The 25,852-nt window shown below is 41.7% G+C and overlaps 1 protein-coding gene across 1 annotated transcript in view; it reads right to left on the bottom strand.

Moving 5' to 3' along the window:
* Nucleotides 1-1,729: 1,729 nt before the first annotated feature.
* KIAA0232 (KIAA0232 ortholog) overlaps nt 1,730-25,852 on the bottom strand; it is a 38,776-nt gene continuing 14,653 nt past the window's right edge. The window contains exons 2-5 of the mRNA XM_010157126.1: nt 24,136-24,273; nt 8,048-8,114; nt 6,673-6,754; nt 1,730-5,093 (exon numbers count right to left, since the gene is read on the bottom strand). Coding sequence (XP_010155428.1) covers nt 1,730-5,093; nt 6,673-6,754; nt 8,048-8,114; nt 24,136-24,273 — 3,651 coding nt within the window. The remainder of the gene's footprint in view (nt 5,094-6,672; nt 6,755-8,047; nt 8,115-24,135; nt 24,274-25,852) is intronic.

Below are 25,852 nucleotides of genomic sequence, written 5' to 3'. Positions count from 1 at the left end.
AAATTTCATTCTCTTGTGCAAGCACCAGACAGCGACTTAACTGACAGTGGGAGAAGCTACAATAGCCATTAATTTAAAGGAGGACGAGAGGAGAAACAAATAGGGAAGAAAGAAAATAAGGAACTGTGATTTTGTTCAGCAAAAAGGTTAGCTTTAGCAAGAAAGGTTAGCTTTCTCATACATGAATTAGTGTTTCAAAGCTGTAATTAAGAGTATGCAACTGTACAATGCAAGCTGGGTGCAACTCTTCAGCCGACAGTGAAAAAAATTTCCCCCTGATGTAGATACTACAAACTACTGAGTATGTGGAAGAGGAGGCTGAAGAGGAAAAGAAGAAGTAAGAAGCGACTTGTAACTAACCAGACGACATCTCTGGGCTGGCTGCACAGCTATATTATTTTACAAGAGAGTACACGAGGACACTTCAGTTGGAAGGGACCTGCAAGGATCATCCAGTCCAACTGCCTGACCCCTTCAGGGCTGACCAAAAGTTAAAGTCTGTTGTTAAGGGTGTTGCCCAAATGCCCCTCAAACACTGACAGGTGGGGGGCACCGCCCACCTCTCTAGGAAGCCTGTTCAGTGTTTGACCACCCTCTCGGTAAATCTTCCTAATGTCTACTGTAAACCTCCCCTGGCACAGCTTTGAACCATTCTCACGCATCCTGCCTGTCGCTGGATCGCAGGGAGAGGAGATCCGCACTTCCCTCTCTGCTCCCCATCCTCAGGAAGCTGTAGAGAGCAATGGGGTCACTCCTCAGCCTCCTTTTCTCCAAACGGGACAAGCCCAGAGTCCTCTGCCTCTCCTCACAGGACATCCCTTCCAGCCCTGTCACCAGCACTGTTGGTCTCCTCTGGATGTGTTCAAGGACCATCATATTGCTGGCCAAATATTCCTTCTCAAGAGCAGAGGGAGCTCACAGCAGGAACAACCTGGGTATTTCTGGCTGGAAGGGATTTTTGCTCTTGATCATTACTTCACCTACAGCTAAAAAGAAACAGTCTGACCTGCAAAGAAAGACTCTCAGCTTAACCCGAGGGTATAGCCAGGCCTCCTTACAGCGACGTGGTAGCGATGGGTATTTTGCATCCATGTTTTGTTTCTTTTTGTGTCTATGCTGAAGAAAAATCTTAATTTCCAGACAATTAGGCCTTTCCACAAACTCTTCTTTCCCGAAATTTACACCCAATAATTCAACTCCAAATTATTCTACTTGGAAGTAACTAAAATTCATACTGCAAAGACCCCTTCTGATCTTCCTTTTCAAAACAGGTTTGAAACAGAATCAGTAATATCTCCCTACTCAAACTTCAGGAGCATTCTAACATAGCATATGTAAACCAGATAAGCTAAAAACCTAAGGTAAACCGATTTTAAAGTCACATGATTGTACACATGCATGTATTTCTAAAGGTATGCAAGATGACACCGAAAACGCCAGAAGATGGTTAATTTTTCACAGAATGACTGAGGTTCAACAGGAACTCTGGAGGTCATCGTGTCAGGCTCCCCCTGCTCAAGCTGGGCCCCCAGGTTGCCCAGGACCACGTCCAGATGTCTTTTTGAGGATCTCCAAGGATGGAGGCTCTACAACCTCCCTGGGCAACCTGTGCCATAGCTAGGTCACCGGCACAGTAAAAAAGCTTTTCCTTACGTTCAGGTGGAACCTCCAGTGTTTCTACAAAACTGAGTTTTTTCTAGAGAACTATACAAACATTTAAATTGAACTGTCACATGACAAACCGCTGGTTATCGGCTGCCAGCTGCACAGTACATAATTCTATATATCCACATACCTCTTCAAGCTCTCCTGAAGAAACAGGATTATCCTCGTACGTGGGGAAATGGCACCCTGCTTTACAACTGCAAAACCTGCTAGTCTCCTCACGTGGCTCCACTATTCTGCAGTTTACTTTAGAGCTCTCCATCGCCCTCCCGTCTAGAGATTCTTTCATACTGCATTCTAAACAAGGATCTTGGTTTCCTACTGGCAACATCCCAGCCGACTCCTCTTGGGAATCCAACGATGTTTGCGCACTCTTCTCCATTCCAGACTTCTTTAATCTGGGAAGGAACTTCCCAGATTCAAGCTCCGATTTTCCGTAATAATGCCCTTCTTTTTCTGCATCTTCTTCCAGAGGTTTGAGATCTGCTTGCGGATCCTCAAATACGTCTACTTGAGAAGGGACAGCAATACCGCCCTCATCTTTTTCTGACTCAAATTCTGACTCACTTCCACCACCTGGAGAAAGTTCAGATGCAGATATTGGGCGAAAGTGAGTCCTTGGAGAAATCCGTATAGCCCTGTACTGCGTTCGATCAACACCGCTTATCCTGGGGTGTAAAACCTCACTGTCTGAGTCAGAGCACAGAATTGACTTCGGTTTAAAACTAGGGCTGAATGATGCAATTCCTTCTGGCTCAAACGAACACTCTACATGAAGAACTTGTGAAAATGGATTGTTCAGGTCAAAGGAAGAGAATGAGTATTCAAGCCCTGGTTCTTCAACTTGAAAGTTACCACAAGCTCCCAGTAAGTCTTCATGGAAGATAAAAGAAAAACCCTTATTTATTCCATTATCTCCACTCTTGGATTGCTCGTTCTGCTCAAATGATACAAATGGCCTCCATAATTGCCTATGGCCAGGGGCAAAGCTGTTACCTGGAGTCATGAAAACATCTGTACCAGCTATCGTCACCACGTCCGAAGCTGCACACTGCAATAAGCTCCCTTTAGAGTGACCGGGTGGCACCACCGCCCACTCCCCATCACTGTTAAACGTTTTCAGCTCCCCATACACACCGCCAAGTATAAACGAGTTTTCTTTCTCCTGGTTAACGTCCCAAGGTTTTGATGGTGTAGTGTAGTCACCACCATCTACTTTTGATAACTCATTTGAGACAAAGGCTCGCTTCTCTAAATTCTCCTTTTGACCTTCCCAGAGATGATACTCTGATCTCTGCACTGCTTTATTGGGCTCCTGGAGGGTTTCAACTTTTGCTTCTGTATCCAAACAGCAGCAATAGTTATTTACATCAGCTGGAAACAATTCATCTTCTATTCCTTCTATTTCTACCATCGCTGCAGAATTTCTGTCTGCCATATTTGTCCAAATATCTTTAATAACCCCTGAGCTGTAGCCATCTCCACGCGGACTGCTTTCACTACACCCTTGTGTAGTTTCATAGTCTTTGCTTTCTGCTTTTTGTTCTAGCTGAATACCACAGACAGATTCTAGCTTGGATTTTTTTTTGAAAATCAAAGTGGGCATTTCACCTAAAGTTCTAGCTTGTTGCTGGCAGGTTTCTTCTGGCAAGAAATCTAGAATTTCTTCATCTACATAACTCGAAGACACTCTAGGAACTACATAATTAATATCTTCTGCATTAAACTGCGTTGATTCTTCATATGGAATATTTAAAGTCTCATTGTCTGAACGTGTTTCTTCCGAGTGTGACCATGGACTACAGGTTCTTGTTGACAGATTGGAACAGTGTTCATTTTCATCAAAGGCACTATTTTTGGTCCATATTAGCAATCTAGACTGTGTTTTCCCAAGAATATTAGCAGTGCTACTAGAATCTGCATTTTCATTTCCCAAGTTGAGTGTTTCAAAAGAAAATGGTAAAACAGAGTTACTGCATTGCACTTCAAACACTGAAAAACAAGAGTTTATACCAGACCCTTCATTAATATCTGAAAAGAGCTCTTGATTGCCAGCAAGCATGTGTGAATTAAGCATTGTGCTGTCTAAGATGGGGGAGAATCTGATCGGAGAATCTCCTCCAAAACTTTCCCCGTCTGCATCACCAGAACTAGAAGATGAACAGCACTCCCAAAATTGAGCTAAATTACTAAGATCTTGCAAGAACCACCCTTCAGCACCAACAGAGCTGGTCGAATCTGTCCATATTGCACTTTCCCCTTGCAACTCCATTCCATCTAACACTATGCAACATTCTGCCTCAAAATCAGTTTTTTCTTTACTCTTCTGTCGAATCATATTTAAAATCCGACTCTCCCCTTGCATCGTATCTGAGGCACCAGGATCCAACATGGATTGATCAATATCCACTTCATAGAAGTGTGTTAGTTCTGACAGATGAACATCATCTAAGTATTTGTCGTCCTCTGGTTGAGAACATAGTGAGGTCCCAGCGAGGTCAATATCCTCATTTAGAACTGCAGGCATTTCTACAAAGTGACCATCGATGAAAGTACCTGCTGCGAGGTATGTTTTATGAATATTATTGTTGCTAATACAAAGACCATGCACTGATTCAGACAACTCTTCTACAGCCTCTGATGTGACGCCACATATATCTTCCCTGTTGCGGTATGTAGTCTCCAGCTTGCTTTTTCTGCTGAGAGGAACAAAGTACTCTGTAATCGGCTCAGTATACCACAAGGGTTCTTCTTTATACTCCTTTTCATTCCCGCTGTCGAGATACAAATCTTTTCCATCACTACCGCCACCTTCTTTTCTTCCGATTTCTTTTAATGGCCTTTTACCTCTTTTGCACAGCTGTTTGATGGACCCGCTGCTACTGCTGCTGCTGCTTCCGCTGGGGACTTTTCTATCAGCCTTTTCACCAGATTTCACGGAAAGCCTGCTTTGCCCATTACGCCCTTTTTTATTTCGAACCTCTCTTGTTTTGTGTCTTACTTTAATGCATTTCATTGATGCCTTGTATTCACCTTGATTACCACTAGAACTTGAGCCAGCCTCACTGGATCCAGATGACCAGGAGCGAGGACGCATCTTTCCCTCAGGCTTATGTCGGACTTGCTTTTTGTACAGAACAGGCTTCTCTTCAACGGTGTTGTTACTGAACTTGTTTTCTTTCTCGTTTTTACTTTTCTTCTGCTGTGTTCTTTCCTGTACAGTGGCAGATACCTTGTTACTTCTGTCTTTAGTTACTTCGCTTTCACTATTGCAGTCCTTCGGAGAAGATGTATCCGTGCTAGTTGGTGGAGCAGTGGATGAAGATGAGGAGCTAGAGTAAGAGCATACTTTGGATTTATTCCATACAGTCATAATTTCCTGCAGGCAAACTGGCTTTTCTGAAAGAGGAGGAAATGCTTCATAGTACCTGAAAGCAAGACAAAAAGGTGACATTCAGATCGCAGAACTTCAGTCGGGCATTAAGAGTAGAAAGTGTTACTGAAAACACATCAAAACATTACCCATCTGATTGCCAAAAAATCTAGTTTCCTCCACATATACACCTGCCACTCACTGCACTGTTTATCTGAATGATAACAAAAGGAAGATCAAGATAAGCTTTACGAGTGCTGATACATTAATATATGTTTGAAAAATACACTGCCATCTAAAACTGTCCCATTTTTAGGGAGAACCAAACTTCACTGCAGACAGAAACTGTGGATGCTTAAAAGAGTGAAGGCCTGACTCCAGATTTATTAGGTCATGTAGCAGTTCCCTACAGTCGTCTTAAACTCCTGTTTGATTTACAGTATAAATGACACAGTCCTGAATTTCAGTCAGTCCAGTCCTGAATTTCTGTTTTTTCAATTCTCCTTTCTGAAATGAGGCATCATCATTTAAGTTCTACATAGTTTGATCCCCCAGGTATTAAGAAAAAGCTATGCCAAAACACACTATTCTTGAGCAGTTTAAGATGCTTAACAGCTTTGTGCAACAGGGACAAAATTAAAATACGGTTTTCTGCAACATTATAGTAGCATGTTTGATAGTGAAGAGGTTTATACTTCAATGCAAACATACTAAAACTGATCCAGAGGTCAGTTAAGTTAAATGCACATTAGCACTGTCACTTCCCTGAGGAAGTATCATCCATTTAGCAACACCCCTACTAGACTTGCTACCAGTGGTCATTATGAAGAGATACAGATGCAGTCATAAGAGAAGCCAATGATAAACTCCTGGGCACTTCAGTAACACTGAACTCGGGTACTTGGTAACTAGTCTGGTTACCTGGTAACAGGTTGGTTATAGAGAGTTTCAAGGTTATAAAAGAGTTTCAGTTTCCCATTTCTGCAACAGAAAATAGAGTTCTGAACAAGGTAAGACAAGGGTAATGGTTTTGAACTAAAACAGGGTAGATTTAGATTGGACATCAGGAAGAAATTCTTCCCGGAGAGGGTGGTGAGGCACTGGAACAGGTTGCCCAGAGAAGCTGTGGCTGCCCCATCCCTGGAAGTGTTCAAGGCCAGGCTGGATGAGGCTTTGAGCAACCTGGTCTAGTGGAAGATGTCCCTGCCCATGGCAGGGGGGTTGGACTAAATGATCCTTTGTAAGATCCCTTCCAACCCAAACCATTCTGTGAACCCAGGAAACAGATTATTTCCCTGCAAGTCTAACGTGTTTAAAAGCCTTTGAAACAGCATTAATTATTTGTCTAGTTGACTTAGTCTCAAGACAACTAAAATACAGTATGTTTGAGTTCTGCACATAGTACAGAAAAAAAAGCAGTCAGGACTCTGCCAGAAATTAAACTAGCCCAGGGTACCAAATGTTCATGTTTAAATATAAAAGATTAACAAAGTAGAATGTCAGGAAAAAAATATATTTCTTAATACCCACAAAACTCCGTATTCCCCACTAAGTTAACGTCACCATGTTAAAATACGGGCATAAAAGAGAAAAGAGAAAAGCATCTCAGATAATAATAATAAAAAAATGCATACATTTCTACTTGATCCTTTGCTGTGGGAGATAAATCAGTCTCAGGAGACAAAGAGCCTTCTAACTTCTTGTGAATCTTCTCCTCTGTTTTGGAAGAAAATTCCGAATACGTAACATAAAAATTCACAAAGCCCGTGTATTTAATAACAGTATTAACATAAAGCACCAGGACATACACCTGCAACAGTAGTAAATTCCCATTAAACACTGTAAATAACAACAGTTCATAGCGTGGTTGTTATACATAAAGCAATTACAAGTTACCAGCCAAGATTCAAGTTTTCCACAGCTGTCTCCTTAAGCCCTGCATAACTGGCTAGCAGCTGCATGCAGCTTCATGGTCAGCAGTGCCCCCACTAGCAGACTTCCTACTGAATTTTTAGTTATTTCATATCCAAATCCTTATCTCCTCCTTGCATCACTACATATATTTAAAAAAAAAAGATTTTTAAAACAATCAACTATTTACTTCTCATGCATCTCACTAAAAGGAAGAGCCCCTGCAGCAGTTGCTGTGCTTTGGGTGGATGTAAGAGGTGACTGTAAAGATTCCTAATTCTATATATTGAAATCTGTAAAATACCAAAAAAGTGCTGTGAAATATACACTAATTTTACTTTTTTTCCAAAATACATGATCACCATCACCACAGCTCAGTGAAAGTCTCACAGCACAGCAGTATGAAATACTAAGAGCTGACTAGTAACTACTCTTGAAAAACAGAAAAGGGGATGGAAGCAGCTTAAAGTCATGCTCTGAGCAGGTGTAAACACCAGTAAATAAGGGAAAAACATTTACTACATGATAAGCGTATTAATTTTACCAAGTGCCAAAGGCTGCTGCTATGCATGTAAACAAGCATTTATGGGCTATGAACATTCACTGCAGACACCACAATCTTATACTGTGCTCCCTGCCCTAAGCCTGACAACATAGAGCCCCTGACATTCCCCTAAAGCCTGGAAATTAAGCCCAACTCTCTGTGATGCCTTCTTGGATGCTTTTTAGAGGAATAGCTAGTATATAACAATTTTGAGGCAAATCCACTCTTCAAAAAACAATACACAAAAGGAACAAAATCAAGTCTACTTTATTTTGGTTTCTTTTGGAGGGGAGTGGTGAATATGGAATATTTACTAAAAAAAGCAAGCATAGCTGGATATGAACAGTTACAGCTTTCCAGGAGGAAAGCTCCATTTGTGAAAGGCTATCTCTTAGGTAAACAGACATACTAGTGCAGACTGAATGAAGTTCTTCAGTGTACTTTCAAATTGCACAGCCTGCATTAAGAGCTACGGAATTCACAGCCTGCCCCACCACCCCCGCGTCAGTTGAGAAGTTTAATATACATCAGAAATGTCAAGTTTTATTCCTCACCTTGCTTACTCTGAAGGTCTTTCAGTCTGGAGCAAAGCTCCTCCACTAACGTTTCAATCCCAGAGCTCTGCAAAACAAAACCACGGGGAGGGGGAAGGAAAAAAAAAAAAGAAGAGAGAACCATAACTTAGTAAAAAGAATATTCATTTTATAGAAGGATATCAATTCAGGAAACATCTTAGCAGACATGTATTTTTCTTTTCGCATGGTAAGGACGCATTAAAAAGCAATAAAACTCATTACCAGGTATAAATCCATTCCTATAAACACATTAATTACAGGTCAAAATGATTCCATACGGTCAGAGAGAGGTTTCAAACTGCAAGGCACATTGTTGCACTACTGCATATCCAAGGTTTTGCTAACTGCCCTGTCACATTTACTGCACTCGGATTTACCCAAGAATCTCAGGAAGTTCAAGAATTAAGTGATCACCATGTTAAAATATCTTAAAATAGCTGTGAGAAAGGGACTGTTAAAAGGATGCAGAGGGTGGAAAGCAGAACACTATGAAGACATGTACACATAGGTGGCAGAGTGGGAGAGGAAATGCTTCCAGTGTCTTCATGCAAAACCTCTCCCATAGTTTTGCCAGTTTACAATGCCCAGCTTTTTTCTTTTTAAGCATCACGTTGTTTGCTCAGGAGAGCAGAGGAAAAAATAAACACCTTATTCATCCTCACTATAAACTTCCATTTTCCTCTTTTATTCCTCCACATAAACTTTCCATACACTGAAGCTTCCCATTAAATCTCATTTCCGTGGTAATCACACATGCTTCTGCTTCTATTATCTGCCTAGACTAGCAAGCAGTTCTAGGTAAAGCAGCAGCACCGGAACATTAAAATACTGAGAAATACACCACACACAAACCGGTACAAACCAACTGTCCCACAGCAGAAAAACACATGCCATCCTAATGGAATGAAAGTTGAATTCCAGTCAGCAAAATACCAGCCTACAGCCTGAAACACCCATTCCCATCGGCAGGAGACTTAGGTGAGGTGGGTACTGTGTCGATATGGAGTTGTTAGTATGTCGATGCTCAGGGGTTGTGTGGGAGACTGCACTCTGCACCTTCCCTGACTGCAAACAGAAGGCTGGAATCACGCTAAACGCAGCAACCTGAAACAAGTGAGGAGGAGGCACCAAGTGCCCTGCACACTACCACCCAGCTGGGACCGGGAGCGAGGGACAACCGCGCAGCTCCCTGTATCCTGGGCACAGTTTCCTCAGTAACAACTCTGGCATCTTGTCCCTATCACACTGGGACATTCCAAATCCTACAGAATAATCCCACCTTCTGGATTTGACATGATCTTGTGTGCAAAAAGTCACAGAACATGCATTCTCTCCGAAGGTAACGCAGATCAAACATCAAGTCACAGAAACGCATAAAAGAGTTTGATTTGCTGTGTCACTGTGGTGGTATAAGGATCCCATTTTTCCACAATCTATGAGTTTCTCCTCTCTCCTGATTACTGGCTAGAAATTACCGAGAAACGGTAATGTCGCTAAAGCACAAGACAGTATTATGGAAAAGGAATACTAATTTATACAGTGAAACTAGCTTGTTTAGTTCTCCATCAGAAACACACGCTTGAAAAATCATACACTGAAGCAATGACTTATGTGCCAACTTCTAAATTTTCATTATTTGCAGTCGAGTGAGAAAGCAATTTTCTACTCCTAACTGCACTGCTGCACTGAAGTGCTAAATATAAACCTTTATGCCACATACTTCACTGAGGATGACTTAGCAATATTAAACTTCAGAAGGCATCTTCTAAATCTGTAGATTTACCAACACCAATTTAACTGTTTAGGAAGAACCAAGTAGCACAGTAACATGGGCAAACTATGTTGTTATAATAATCGTCACTTTATGCCTCTACAGTCCTGACTCCCCCCTCCTTCTCCCCAAATGGGGAGCAGAGGAGGAGCTGGCCTTCTTTTTGCCCAGCACTCTGAACTGGCTTAGCAAAAGGACACCTGTAGCAAATAATATCTAAGGAATACAACAGATTCACTTCCTTAACTTAATCATAACATCATGCAAAAAAAAAATTAGATTGAAAACTCCCCAAGCCCAGCCATAATATGCTCACCATTACACCGAAGAAGTGAAAACTTAGGGAATCAAACGCTTCATTTCCCCCTGTACCATGAAACTAATACTTGAGTCAGCTGACATGCCGCACGCTGTCCTGCCTAGCACGCTGCTGCAGCTAGTGCTAGCTTGGAAAAAAAAAAAAAAGGGGGGGGGAAGGGGGGGGGGGGGGGGGGGGGAAGCCACTGTGCAGAATCTAGAGACTAGAATCTAGACACTGTGCAAGTCTCTAGAGACCACTAGATCAACTTCTTACTGCAGCATAGAAAAACCAGACTTAACGTAACGAATGGCTCAGCAATTAGTTTGTACAGGACGACACTGTTCTCTGCATAGCAGATTTAGTTACTCTATTTTTCACTGTTTAAGTTAACGTACTGTAGTATTCCAGGCACTGCTGGGTTCCGTAGGACACAAGCAGTTAACAACATGAGGTGATCTATCTGAACTCTTTTACTTACATTCAAATTTAAAGAGAGCTCCAAATAGTACAAATACAGGGGTACCTTAAAAACATTTTGCAACATAGACGTGCCTGATTATGATCGCTTTTGTAATTCCAACACAAAAGGCTTCAACCTCGTTACTATCTGTAAGATGATTTAAACTACTGACCCAGATATCTACTAACCCTTTTCTCCCATTCAAACTCCTAACGGCAGCACGTCAATGTAACAGAACTTCCTCCACAATGAAAACACCTTTTTCTTCTGCTCTACTTTTCCCCAACATCCCTCTATTTCCTTTCCCTGCTTTAACAAACAGCTAGTTCCATCTAAAGTTTTCTTTTGGGCTTTTCGTCAGCGGGCTGAAGCTAGGGAAGGACTGCATGAAGGATAGGTGTTGTGTTACTGGCACAGGAGTGACCGTCCTAACGGATAAATTAAGCTTCTGAACTCACCCAGCACGGACAAGAACAGTCAATCTGACTGCTGGAGCTACAGGACTCTAAAAGCCAGCGTCTTGCTTACTGACCAACAGGACTATTCAGAGCCAAATTAATGCATTTCTGCGTAATGAGGAATGACAGCAATTAAAAAACGTAGCACAGCTACACTTTTTTTTAATATATATGTGTAAGTGTATATATATATATATGGGGGGGGTGTTGTTGGCCTTTTTTTCAAACTATTCTTTTTACACACCCGCACATCTGTGTGTAATGTCAAATTTTAAATTAAAGGTCTTTTTAACATGGAAGTAGAGCAGTCAGAGATGGCAAGCCGTAACTCATTAGCCTTAAAGCAACCCAACTGCTCTTGTATGTATGCTCACACCCCCCTGTATAGCTGCAGAAAGTGTTCCCCGAAAGGATGAAACTTTTATATTTAGATACTTCTGGAATATTGTTATGAATATAAAATAATCAGTTGAATTAATTGTGAACCATGGAAACAAAATAACATTATGTACATCAAATTCAGATCCACTAAAAACTGTTGCCTGTGTTACCAGTGGGCATGGTATGTTCTTCGATGTTCTGAGAGTTTTCAGTAACAAGCTATGAAACACTAGCTCCTCTCTGATTCTTGACAAATCACTTCTTGCTGACATCCATCTCTGCGAGCAGGTTACTTCTGAATGGTGCAAATAAGCACTGCGCAGTCACCACTCAGGAGACTGAACATGTTCTTCCCGAGCTTGATGACAAATGCTCACACCCCACTTGTTTCACACGGTTCTGCTATGGAACTGAAGGTCGCATTGGTCAGCAGCAGGTTTGTTGTCAGTCAGCTTTCATCCCTTCCTCTAACCCAGTAATGATGGCTAGTTATGGCTCTCGTACTTCCAGCCAGAAAGTGCCATGCAAATATATACTCTGTTCTGTGGATCTGCACACATAAAACAGCCAAAAATTCCAGACAAAATAAGGAAAACAAAGTTGTGATAGCCAACATTTAGAACGAACAGGTTGCCCAGAGATGTTGTGGATGCCCCATCCCTGGATGTCTTCAAGGCCAGGCTGGATGAGGCTTTGAGCAACCTGGTCTAGTGCAAGGTGTCCCTGCCCATGGCAGGGGGGTTGGAACTAGATGATCTTTAAGGTCCCTTCCAACCCAAACCATTCTATGATTCTATGATTCTATATTTGATGTACCATAAACATATACAGAGAAACAGAAATTCCACAGGATTATACAACTCAAAGCCAAGCTTCCTCCAGAAGCTTTGAACTGTGTACCATAAATATTTACTAAACATGGCTTGTTACTTCAGGCCTGTCAGGTACGAGGAAAGTTCCTTGATCCTCTTTAAGCTTTTTGAGAAGACAAAAGCATTACACTTCATTTTACCTTAATAATTAAAGTAATAACTCCTTTGCTTTTAGGATTTTGAGAGCTTTCTAGCTTTTTTCTTCCCTACTCTTTTCCAGGCGCACAGAATTGTTTAAGTTGGAAAGGATCTCTGGACATCATCTAGTCCAAACCCCTGCTGAAGCGGGGTCAGCTACAGCAGGACACAGAAGCTCCTTTCACAGAGCGCGAGTTCAAACGATCAAGAAATTAAATCAATATATTCATAGTTTCAAATAATTCTTTTATCAGGGGTCACAGGACTCTCTAGACAGAGATGGTACTCTGTAGCGTACCAGGACTGTTTTCTTGGCATGCAGCCTGTCACCAAGAGCAGCATTAGGTAGCAGTTCTGTATGAATCAGCTGTTAAGCCACGTGAACTGAATAAGGCACAAAATGTGATTCATTGCAACCACCCATCTATTTCTGTATTTTGTAGGATGATGAGAGCTAGATAAAAGTCTAGGGTTTCATTTTCTAACATTCTGATATTGTATAATTCATCTGATTACAAGTACTCTCCAAAGAAGTGCTCAGAAGGACGGAATTTAGAAGAGACAGAAGGACTAAAAAAGGACTAAAATAAAATCCCTAAGCCCAAGATCACCACAATGTACATAAATTAATATATAAATCAATCCAAAACAGCAGCCTCCTCAGGATGCTCAACCCAGTCAGAGTTCAAAGGAATAAAACAAGGTTCCAGTCACAGAATCATAGAATCACAGAATGGTTTGGGTTGGAAGGGACCTTAAAGACCATCTAGTTCCAACCCCCCTGCCATGGGCAGGGACACCTTCCACTAGACCAGGTTGCTCAAAGCCTCATCCAGCCTGGCCTTGAACACTTCCAGGGATGGGGCATCCACAGCTTCTCTGGGCAACCTGTTCCAGTGCCTCACCACCCTCTCCGGGAAGACCTTCTTCCTGATATCTAATCTAAACCTCCCCACTTTCAATTTAACCCCATTACCCCTTGTCCTGTCACTACAGGCCCTTGTAAAATGTGTCGTCCCCCCCCAGCTTCCTTGTAGCCCCTTCAGGTACTGGAAGGGGCAATAAGGTCTCCCTGGAGCCTTCTCTTCTCCAGGCTGAACAAGCCCAGTTCTCGCAGCCTTTCATCATCGGAGAGGTGCTCCAGCCCTCTGAGCATCTTCGTGGCCTCCTCTGGACTTGCTCCAAGTGGTCTATATCCTTCTGATGTTGAGGGCTCCACAGCTGGATGCAGCACTCCAGGTGGGGTCTCACAAGAGCAGAGTACAGGGGCAGTCTGCATTATGGGATTTGCCTCCAGCATAAGATGGATGACACTACAAAACATTCAAGAGGATGTATTTGTGCAGCACCTTTTTGACCTTCTGGTAGCGAGAACACAATCTTTACCTTTTCACTTGAATAAATAACCATTTACAACAAAGACATTGGAGCAGTCAGAAAAACAAATTCTGTTTATTGATTTCTCTTTTGGGGCTCATGAATCCTTGATCCAAGTAATGTTCAACAGATGTGCAACCTTAGAGTATCTATTTCCAAGCCAACAAACTGACTGTATCCCAAAAATCCAAGCAATCAAGCAACATGCAACAGCTCTCCAACAAGGAGATAAAAATACTTTCTTGCAACCCTCTTACTCCTGTCTTCTGGCCTAAAACAGCAATAGGTAAGGTAAATCACCGAGGAACAGGCTCAGATTTCAGATCCGTAATTCACCAGTGTATGTTATTTACTGATTCTAGATAAAAGAGGCCAACTGCCAGCTCAAATGAACTTAAAATGAGCATGCTATTCCTAGATGTAGGTTACTAGAGCAGCTGATCTGACTTCTGTTATTTAAAACTTAATTCTTGTAGCTCCCTCCCATAGCAGGCTACACTGAGATAGAAGCTATCCCCCCAAGAAAGGGTAATTCCTCTCTAGAAACTATTTTTTATTATTATTCATTGCTTATAAACAAACATGCCAACTTCAAAGCCAGAAAAGACTTACTATCCTTGCAAATAGTGCTGCTGTGAGATTTCACTTCATCTCAGTGCTTCAGCTTGTGGATGCCAAAATGTCCTTACCTATATTACCAATGAAACAGGGCACACTTCATGCGTGTTCCTACCGACTGCGTGAAAGTTATTTTCTGCACCACGTGAAATGCAGGAAGGACACTTGGAATTTCCTCAGTATGTACTCTGACACATCCACTGAAGTTCGCTTGTGCATATGGTTAAGACCACACAGTGGACTCCAAAGTGTTGGTGAAAACGATTGCCCTGCGTTAATGAAAATGATAATCCAATAACACTGTCCTGTGATGAAACAGAAGGCATTACTCAGGAGAGCTCTGTAACGCGCGTTCCTGTCCGTAGCTGTGTATCTGTATCGTGTGCTGCCTTCTCCCTCCATGTAAAGTGCATGCAAAGACTTTCTGTCCCAGACCTACTGGGGAAGCTGCTGGTGAGAGAACTGCCTTGCCCCGTGTTACTTTGATTATCACTGGGAGCACATGCAAGGTGAAACAACTTTAGTCACACCACACAACTACTTTCAGCCCCTGAAAGAAAATTATTTATTCTGCGGGAGATACTTAAATAAAAGAAGCGTAAGATAAGCATGACTTTATTTTTGCTGGCTTGATGTAAACTGAGAAACAAATGCCCAAAAGTAAGTTATGAAGCAACTTCCGTGTAGATCAAGCTCCCAGAGAGAACTTCACCAGTTCAATATATACCTTTTCTAGATCAAGAAAATTCACACAGAAAGTGGAATAATCACAACTTTTGTCGACTTCCATTAAAGTGACTATTATACTCCGAGTAGCAGCTTCAGTAGCTTGACAAATTAGGTATGTGGTACCATGAATTTAGACACTAAAGTCATAGGGAAAAAGGAACAGATTTATTGCAGTTATTTCATTCTGTGATGCCTACCTTGGCAAGACAAATTCACTTCAATTTCCTAGACGGTATCTAAAGTTATAAAACAGCGGCTAACACAGTTTGCCAAACTCAACACCACACAGCTTACTTAGGATGTGAAAGGGGAAAGAAGGAAAACTTTTTAAGCCAATGGGTTCATAATACAGAGCCAATACAAACTCTCTTACACCAATACAAATTAAGTTATAATTGAAATACAATGACTAAGTGGGAAGAATAAAATCCTGTGGTGCCTTCTCACAAAAAAAGCTGCATGACATCAGTCCTAGCTTGATTTTGTATTTCAAAACATACATCTTGTCCACAATTCTTCTTAATTCCTGAAAAGTTTTTAAATCCTTTCCTAAATAATGCTGTGTGTTCTGAAAAAGTTAGCATATCCCTCTCCAGAAACCTAACTGGCTATGACCCAGAAGAAAGATAATATTCCCTGGTTTTGTGAAGTGTTCTGGCATTTCCTGGAAAACAATTGTGATCATCCTTAGACACTTCCTACTGAGCTAGGTGGGATATATGCTTCAAGAAGCATTATGGTTGTTTTGGAACTTTAACTTCATTTTTTTGCTTTAGTAAATTCAGACCTTTCAACAGCAACTTCAGCATTTCACCTTTCTGATGTGTTAAGGTGACTTTTACGCAACTTGCTTCATTCTTGTGCTGTCCTTTACCTTTACATTAACAGTGTTCATCCTAGCACTTTGTTACCCTCCTCACAGGGCTTTTTGACCAACTTTTTCCACTTATTTTTACAAATAAGACAAAATAAAATTAGCATTTTCTTTACACATCTCTTGTTCATCTCAGTTCTAGTTCTAAAAAGACGCATAAGTTAAATCACTTAAACCATCTGATGTTTACTACTTGATTCCCTGGTACCCCAGAGTAGTAATCAGAATGTATTACCTAACGAAAACTGGCCTACATCAGAGAAGCAGAGAAAAGCAGGAATAAATCAGTGATTAAAATTAATTTTAAATAATCTAGTTAATCTGACATCCTATGTAAGAAGAAATGCAGTCCCTGCGCTACAGGCTCCACAAGTCCTTTTGCCTCAGTTCTTGCACATCACTGTTGGCAAGTGCAAGACAGACCAAGGCATTCTTGCATAACCTAAACTGGCACACAGATACCGTAAGCTTCAGAGGCTACAACAGCTGGCCAGAGTAACCCACCAGTAAAAACATGCTCAGACATGGAGTGGTGGTCCAGAACTCAGTGCCTGAGTGGAGATCAGTAACGAGCGGCGTTCCTCAGGGGTCAGTGTTGGGACCAGTACTGTTTAACATCTTCCTTAATGACATGGATGATGGCATTGAGTGCACCCTCAGCAAGTTTGCTGACGACACCAAGCTGTGTGGCGTGGTTGACACACTGGAGGGAAGGGATGATATCCAGAGGGAGCTGGACAGGCTGGAGAGGTGGGCCACTGCCAGCCTCAGGGAGTTCAACAAGGCCAAGTGCAAGGTCCTCACAAGGGTCACGGCAATCCCAAACACAAGTACAGGCTGGGCAGAGAATGGATCGAGAGCAGCCCTGAAGAGAAGGACTTGGGGGTACTGGTGGACGAAAAGCTGAACATAAGCCGGCAGTGTGCGCTGGCAGCTTGGAAAACTGACCATACCCTGGGCTGTATCCAGAGAAGTGTGGCCAGCAGGTCGAGGGAGGGGATTCTGCCCCTGTACTCTGCTCTGGTGAGACCCCACCTGGAGTGCTGCATCCAGCTGTGGAACCTTTAACATCAGACCAGTTGGAATAAGTCCAGAGGAGGCCACAGAGATGCTCAGAGGGCTGGAGCACCTCTCCTGTGATGAAAGGCTGAGAGAGTGGGGCTTGTTCAGCCTGGAGAAGAGAAGGCTCCGGGGAGACCTTATTGCAGCCTTCAGGTACTGGAAGGGGCCTACAAGGAAGCTGGGGAGGGCGGCTTTTTACAAGGGCCTGTAGTGACAGGACAAGGGGTAACAGGTTTAAATTGAAAGTGGGGAGGTTTAGATTAGATATCAGGAAGAAGTTCTTCCCGGAGAGGGGGGTGAGGCACTGGAACAGGTTGCCCAGAGAAGCTGTGGATGCCCCATCCCTGGAAGTGTTCAAGGCCAGGCTGGATGAGGCTTTGAGCAACCTGGTCTAGTGCAAGATGTCCCTGCCCATGGCAGGGGGGTTGGAACTAGATGATCTTTAAGGTCCCTTCCAACCCCAACCATTCCATGATTCTATGACTAATTTGGATTCAGGGCATATATTCAAATGAAGTTTATGTGCAGAACTGTAGTAAACTAGATGGAAAGTTTGACAGTTCTGCACTTAAGAGTAAGAAAGATGACAAATGCTAAGAAATCTTCAACAGAATCTTATTTTAGACACATCTCCATTTTTTGCTGAAAGCAAGGTACTTTTGTGAACAAGACTACTTTCAAATTTTTAACACCACTGTTCATCAGAGCTACATTTGTTCCTCTAAGTGCTCCCGTGTAACACCACAGCTATCACAAGGGTCATACTGCCCCTCATAATCCAAAGCAAGAGAAGCCAATGCTCCAAGTAACAGCATGCCCCCACCTGACCACATTTCAGAGAAATTACTGTTACGAAGTTTCACCATTCGTGTTTCAGTGTTACCTCCAAGCAGTAGCCTCTTACAACAGTGGGATGGAAGGCACTGTTGGCTTTTGTCATGTTTATTAGAGCAGTGCTCTTTCACAATTCCTTATGGAATCTACCAACCAAGACTAGTTCTTCATGAGGCAGTTAACAGATTTTGAGAGCCTGGTTAGTTCCGAAATGGACCACACTGCCTGAACCCCATTAGGGTTCATTGCCTTGAGAGATCAGCACCACTGGACACCAGCAACGTCTCGGGATGCGCTGTGGAACCACTTAGGGGAGGTGGAGTCTGGGAGATCTGGCTGCATCAGCGCAGAAGGAAAGATACATAGGAAGCTGTCTCCTCTGCTCATTCTTAAAACGTCCTTGTAGAGCTCAGCAGTGTAAGGATACACCGACTGCTTGAACCGAAACGCTAGCACCACCTTGGGGTGGAAATCCACTACACATTACTAGAAGGGTTCAGTGAATGAACTATAGTAGACAGGAACTGCAGTAACACAGCTGGAAACCGGCTTGCTGTATTGAGCAATGCAACCTTTAGCAGAAAACGAGCCAGTTAAAAGGTAATTGAGCTTGCATTTATGACCAATAGGCAGGCAACATGAGTTATTTTATTACTATTAGTACTGAAAAGTCACATGCATCAGTCTCAACAAGTAACCTCGACCAATCTTGCTCAAACAGTATCCACCTTGCAAAAGTTGATTCCTAAACTATTACTGCCTTTATTTAATAAACTTCCAAGTCTCAAAGATAATGTTTTCTGTCTTGTTACTAGCAAGTTTCATTATTCAAACATAGAATAAATTTACAGACTTCCAGAATTAGGAAGCTTAAAAAAAAAAAACCCACAGTCATTTTAGAAACTGTACATGAACAAACTGACCTCCTTAGATTTAGGTGTACCAGACAGGAATTAAAAACAAAGGCCACTAACAAAGCAAAAGGACTTGGGGGTACTGGTTGATGAGAAACTGGACATGAGCCGGCAGTGTGCGCTGGCAGCCCAGAAGGCCAACCGTATCCTGGGCTGTATCCGGAGAGGCATGGCCTGCAGGTCGATGGAGGTGATTCTGCCCCTCTACTCTGCTCTGGTGAGACCCCACCTGGAATGCTGCGTCCAGCTGTGGAGCCCTCAATATCAGAAGGATATTGACCACTTGGAGCGAGTCCAGAGGAGGCCACGAAGATGCTCAGAGGGCTGGAGCACCTCTCCTATGACGAAAGGCTGCGAGAACTGGGCTTGTTCAGCCTGGAGAAGAGGAGGCTCCGAGGAGACCTCATTGCAGCTTTCCAGTAGCTGAAGGGGGCCTACAAGGGTGCGGGGAGAGGACTTTTTACAAGAGCCTGTAGTGACAGGACAAGGGGTAATGGGTTTAAATTGAAATCAGGGAGGTTTAGATTAGATGTCAGGAAGAAATTCTTCACAGAGAGGGTGGTGAGGCACTGGAACAGGTTGCCCAGAGAAGCTGTGGATGCCCCATCCCTGGAAGTGTTCAAGGTCAGGCTGGATGTGGCTTTGAGCAACCCAGTCTAGTGGAAGGTGTCCCTGCCCATGGCAGGGGGGTTGGAACTAGATGATCTTTAAGGTCCCTTCCAACCCTAACCATTCTGTGATTCTATGATTCTATGAAAAGGTCATTTTATACTGACAGAAACAGATGGTTTTACTTAAAATCTAAGGCAGTAATTTCAGGATAAAATTTCTTATTTTCCTCAAAGGACTTTCACGGAAATACTCCCCAGTCCTAAACAGTTTAGGGGTTTTACCCAACATTTTGATTAAAATTAACTATCAAAGTAAGGGTATCCATTCTAAAGTTTCTTCTAAGTAAGATAAAGTCTCTACTCAGAAGCTTTTTAAAAATTTAACAATTCTTCAGCATTTCTTTGAACTGCTATTTACACTCCATGCAAGTGTTTTGAAAAAAAAAAAAAACTTTAGGACTGCAGTAAAAATAACAGCTGATTACTACATGAAAATACTTGTCTTGAAAGTTCTTCTCACCATCATTCTGTTTTCATCTGCTGGCAAGCTGCAACGTACTTGCATTTTCTCTGTTTCTGACTGCACCGAGAGCATTTGCAGCCGAAGATTCATACAAATGCAGACAACTTGAGACACCAAAATGCTTGTCACACAAGAATTACTGTCCGCAGGACATACGTAAGTTAATAATTGGCTTTCTTACACATACCAGATAGTTTGTCAAAATGAGGACTCCTCTCACAAAAGCACTTCGTCCACAACACTTTGCCACTGCGAGCCAGTGATGCAGAGCAGTCAGGAATCTGCAGCCTCCCTGACTTGTCATACTCTAACTTCGGACACATTTTAGAAATAAACGCCGAACTGTAGGCTTTCGAAAGTAAAATGTTTTGTTTTCTGCACCACAAAATTATTACTAGTCTTGGATTTCTGTCTCTGACTAATGCTTTAGAGCGTGACTCTTTTTTAGTAAGAGACAAAAACTGAATTCAAGCAAAACTAAGCTACCAAATCCCTAAGAATGAACACTACGTAAATGAAAATCAACAAGAGTCAAGATATCAAAATATTTTTCAATCAATAAATGAAAGACTGTCAAAACAGTATTTAGTGTTATCAAGTCAATTTTCATCTAATCTGTTTTATGACTTTCTTCCCCATCAAGCATCTTTTTGAAGTGATCATCCACTTTTAGGGCCTTTGATTACTGTTAGGGGGGAGGAGGCATACCCTCTACAATTTCTCAACACGTTACTGGTTTAAATAAATATAAACATCAAAATTATGGTACCTGGATCTCTGTCATTTACTATGAGCCTTCGAAAAGTTATTAACCCTCAAATACTCTTTCATCCTCCACACATCCTTCCCCCTAAAGTAGATCAGGCTGCAGAATCCTAAAATCTTCATGTAATTGTCTCCCTATTTTTGGTATGGTCTCTGTGTGTGTACACATACATGTGTGTACACATACTGTCTCTACAGACACACACAGGGTAAACATTCTAACCATTTCACTTAAGTATATTCAAATAAAATTGTACTTAAGTTCAAATTCCCTAAGCCTTCTTTCGATTACTCCCTCAACCCTGCTTGCCTTGCTCCACTGCTAGGCTGAAAGAAGAGGTTAGGCTGGGAGAGCAAGCACTCCGTATCTGCATGAGGATACTGGTATTTCTGTATCCACTTACTCTGAGAAAAGGATCACAGAAGAATACCAAACCAAGAGCTCCAGAACTGCACATGTGGAGCACTGTCAGACCCCTTGCAAGAAAAAAAACTGGGAGAACAAAGATGCTAGTTGACATATTTATGAAGATCCTGATGAACACATCCAACTTCTACCTATCTGACCAAAAACACACCCCAGGTTTACAGGTAAACATTTTCAGATGATTCCGAAAACAATAATTTAAAAATACTCAAGTGACATTGGAAAACAGTATTTATTTGTATCTCCACATCAATTCTGGCTACAGTTCAAGAGTGTTTTCAATCTTTTTGTAGAGATGAAATCATGAACATTGCATGGGGCAGCCGGAATGCCTCAGCAGAAACAAGCATTGTAATGCTATGTTTCACAGTCCAAAAACTACTAATTGTTCCCAACAGATTAGCACACAAATCTAAAGTACAGAAACCCAGCCAACACAGGAAACGTGTTTGAAAAACAGAAAGAAGAGATACCTTACAAGTTACTTTAAATCAGCATCAAAGCAGGATCTCCTTTCCCCCTCAACTCTGGGGGGGGAAATATCAGTCTTTCTTACGCAATACAGGTGTTAAACTACCTACAGAACAGCATTAAGTAAAAACTTTATTTAAGGTTTAAGGGTTCCACCCCGTGTTTTAAAATACATTTTAATGAAATATATAACCTACTATTTCCTTCAAGACAACAAATGTGCAAGCTGAATTGTCTAGGTGTGCAAAAGAAGCCAAAATAGCCCTGAAATAACACAAGTCTGCACGTTGTAGATTACAGGTTAATGCTTAACACTAAAAATCTGACAAGGTGGCAGGAGTCAAAGGAGGAAGTTACTTGTTCAACCTTTCAGATCACCCATCTTTTTAGTCTTTCCAAACTCTAGTTGAAGGGTTTCTTCCCTTCCTCTGCTTCAGATTATACGAACCTTCAAGTGGAGGCAGACCAGGGATTATTACTACATGTTTGAAAGATCTTGTTGGAGCAGAGTCCAGAGTAGGGCCACGAAGATGATCAGGGGCTGGAGCACCTCTCCTACAGGGACAGGCTGAGAGAGTTGGGCTTGTTCAGCCTGGAGAAGAGAAGGCTCCGGGGAGACCTTACTGCAGCCTTCCAGTACCTGAAGGGACCTACAAGGAAGCTGGGGGGGACTTTTTACAAGGGCCTGTAGTGACAGGACAAGGGGTAACGGGTTTAAATTGAAAGTGGGGAGGTTTAGATGAGATATCAGGAAGAAGTTCTTCCCGGAGAGGGTGGTGAGGCACTGGGACAGGTTGCCCAGAGAAGCTGTGGATGCCCCATCCCTGGAAGTGTTCAAGGCCAGGCTGGATGAGGCTTGGAGCAACCTGGTCTAGTGGAAGGTGTCCCTGCCCATGGCAGGGGGGTTGGAACTAGATGGTCTTTGAGGCCCCTTCCAACCCAAACCATTCTATGTTCCTATGTTCCTATTTACCTCCTTCCTTTTTCTTTTCAACTGGATTACTCTGTATGATATAAATTTAATTCTAAGTGATTCTCCTTGATTTTCAGCAATATGACGATTCATCAATTTCTACAGCTGAAAATCATCAGTATTCCTGTGGTCTACATATGAGACTACTACTTTTTGTTGTTTGTAAAATGGGCATACAAAGATAGCCATATCCTCAAGAAGGACTTGAATTCCCACAATTATTTCTTCGGATTTCAATTAACTTGTACAGTAGTCAGAGTGCTGACCTCAATATTTTGTAACTATGAAAGCAGATCAAATTACCAACAAAATTTTGCATCACTTTGTTTGGATATTAAGTAATGGGAAAATGGGAGTTCAGAAAACTGCCAATTCATCAATTAGCACTTTACTAACTGAATAAATGCTCAAGTAGCTTCACAAACGGTAAGCCAGTACATGATGGCAATGCTGCTGAAGGTGGTGATGGTGGGAACAACCACATAAATCGACTTCACTTCCTTTATTATTCTTGGCCACATACCTTCCCCACTCTTGCTGGCACAAGCGTCTCTGCTACAAATCTGACCACGAAAACTCCCTGGGTTAACATTTCCTCCACCCCAACCAGGTTAATCTCAGGCAACTGATTCACTTTCCCAATCCAGTTCTCCACACAACCAGAGAGATGCTTGTGCAAGCACAAACTGTGACTAGGAAGCTGTATGGAGCAGTAATGTCCTGAGGCTGCATAGGCAAGGTAGAGTTTCTTCTTACAGTAGAGGCAGATCAAAGTACTTGTAGTTCTGTAAACTAAAAGATAGACTTTCTCATTTCTGCTGTCTGAAAAATCTCCCTGAAGAGCTTTCATTGACCCTTGCTACAGGTTGTTATGTTGTTTTTATTTTCTTTTTCAACATTTCCTCCAACGGTCTCTTCCTTTCTCCAGTTTTCCACTCAGCTACATGGTATCTGCTGCCTCTGGTATCTTCCTTCCACCTGCTGCTTTCATCTCTCCCCACCTTCTCCAGTCAGTGCACTTCAAGTCCACTTCCACCCAATGATGTATTCTAGAAAGTGAACATTTGCTAGTGTACATTGCATTTTATTCAGCTAGTCTGGTCTACACATACAGCATGCACAAAGCAAGATGGCTTTCTGCCCCTATGTTCCATTCCTTGCTGCACTACACACAACACAAAGACAATTTACAATTTTAAGAAATATCTTTATGCAAACCTTTGTGGTTATTTCAACACCAACTGTTGCGCTGCAACTGCCCTGACAGGAATAGTTGAGGGCTTACAGAAGGAAAGCATGACACTACATAGCACAGAACCTTTTGTGAAATCCTGCTGCCATACACAGATTTCATCATTTCCTAAAGAAAAATAAAGAACTCTCAGAGAACTCTGGAGGAACTTGCATTTTAAGAAGCCACAAATTAAAAGATAAGCATCACAAGCTAAATATATCTATCACAAAGAATGGCATAAAGCCTAAGAACCCATTCAACAGTCCAAACTTACTTCATCAGATGCAGAGCGAAGACACTGGACAGCAGCCTGTTTTTTCATTTCCTCTAGTGTTAGATCAGAGCGTTTTTTCTTGCTCTTTCCCCATTTCTTGTAAGCTCCCTTTTCCCAGCCCAGGAAGATGTCATTCTCCTAAAAACAAAATAAAGAAATTACATTATTTAAAATGCAAGATATCTCAATAATATAGCAGAACAGGACTGCAAATAACATCCTGTTCAAAATATAAACAACCTCATCCTAGCTACTAAAAACTACTTTTTCCCAAATTAGAGATTAGTTTGATTACAGAAAACTTGCACTTACTACTCAAAAGCACATATATTTTCCAAAGGACATGGAAACTACTCACACTTCACTGCAGTATTTTCCAATTGCTAAGCATATCCATAAAGATCATTTTATGGCCAATTTATGGTTGAATGTATTACTGTAATTTACAAAAATAGGCTAGAGTTTCACTGATCTCTGAGATAACAAGGATGAAAAGCAAGCAGTTCAGAGTTAGGATCCAAGCTGATAAAGCTAGACGAGCCAAAAGACAAAAATGTAATGTTAGATCCCAAAACTTCCAACGCAGTCTCCCAATGAACATCATGATGACTAGAGATAGCAGTGCCTGTCTTAAAATGAACCTGAACTAATTTCAGAAGAAAATTAGACAGTGTGGGGTGGGGTGCTGTGTGTCTCCCGTACATGTAAGAACATTTAATTAATAATAATAAAGAAAGCTACTGTATTACATGTAATTATCTGAGGATACCTAGTATCCATTTTATATTGCTTTTCAGGATTTATTATCAGACTTACTTTTCACTGTCCATTCGCATATATATACACAACTCAAAGAAATATTTTCTTCTACCAGCAAAATCATCTTCAATGCCTTTTAGTGTACACTGGTCTAAATCATCTTCTTCAGAAAGATCCACAAACACCTGACAACTTTCAACATACCTGTTTCATACTTTTCAACATACCTGTTACTGCTTCTAATGAAATCCAGGCTAAGGCCTAACCTCATTTAAACCAACTCCCAATTCCCCAAGGCTTCAAAATGAAGTAAAAACAAGTTGTCAGTGAAACGACTTGTCTCTGTGCAATCAAAGAAAAAGAGGAGGGAGAAAAAAGGGGTGGAGAAGCACCAGTCACCTTCAGAAGCAGCCTTTGAAACAGCTGCCATTCATGATTTTACATGACAGAGTCCTTCAGAAGAGAGTAATTTGCTGAATTTATTTCTTCAAGTTCTATTTCATCACCAAAACTGGAGAAATGGATTTAGTTCTGAAAAAACCCAAAAAGCTACCAGTCACTCTGGTTTTCCTTATACTTGTGCAAGACGCCAGTGGCTCATTTAAAACAAGAAATTTTAACAGGCTACTGTTCTGTTATTAGAAGGGCTAACAGAAAAAGAAAACAGAAAAAATATAAGAAAAGTAAAATTCTCAGAAAAGAGGTTCCATGGCCTCTGTGCGTCTATACTCCATTTTTTAAAAAAATAAATTCCTAAGTCTTGTCCTAAATTGTAGGCTATATATTTCTTTATACACAATGAGGCTGTAGAGCACTAACTCTTCCCAATATACACATGAAAGTGTACAAACTGAGACCCACTTACCCCTCCCAGCTTCCAAAGCCAGTCCTGCTCATCCACACAGGCACAATTAGAAATGAAAAAAATACATATCCACTCGCAATACCTTACTCAAAA

The sequence above is a fragment of the Eurypyga helias genome, unplaced genomic scaffold (assembly GCF_000690775.1).
Source record: "Eurypyga helias isolate BGI_N326 unplaced genomic scaffold, ASM69077v1 scaffold11418, whole genome shotgun sequence".
NCBI classification, from domain to species: Eukaryota; Metazoa; Chordata; class Aves; order Eurypygiformes; family Eurypygidae; genus Eurypyga; species Eurypyga helias.
The sequence above is the reverse complement of the archived record's forward strand: the minus strand, read 5'-3'. Positions and strand labels throughout refer to the sequence as shown.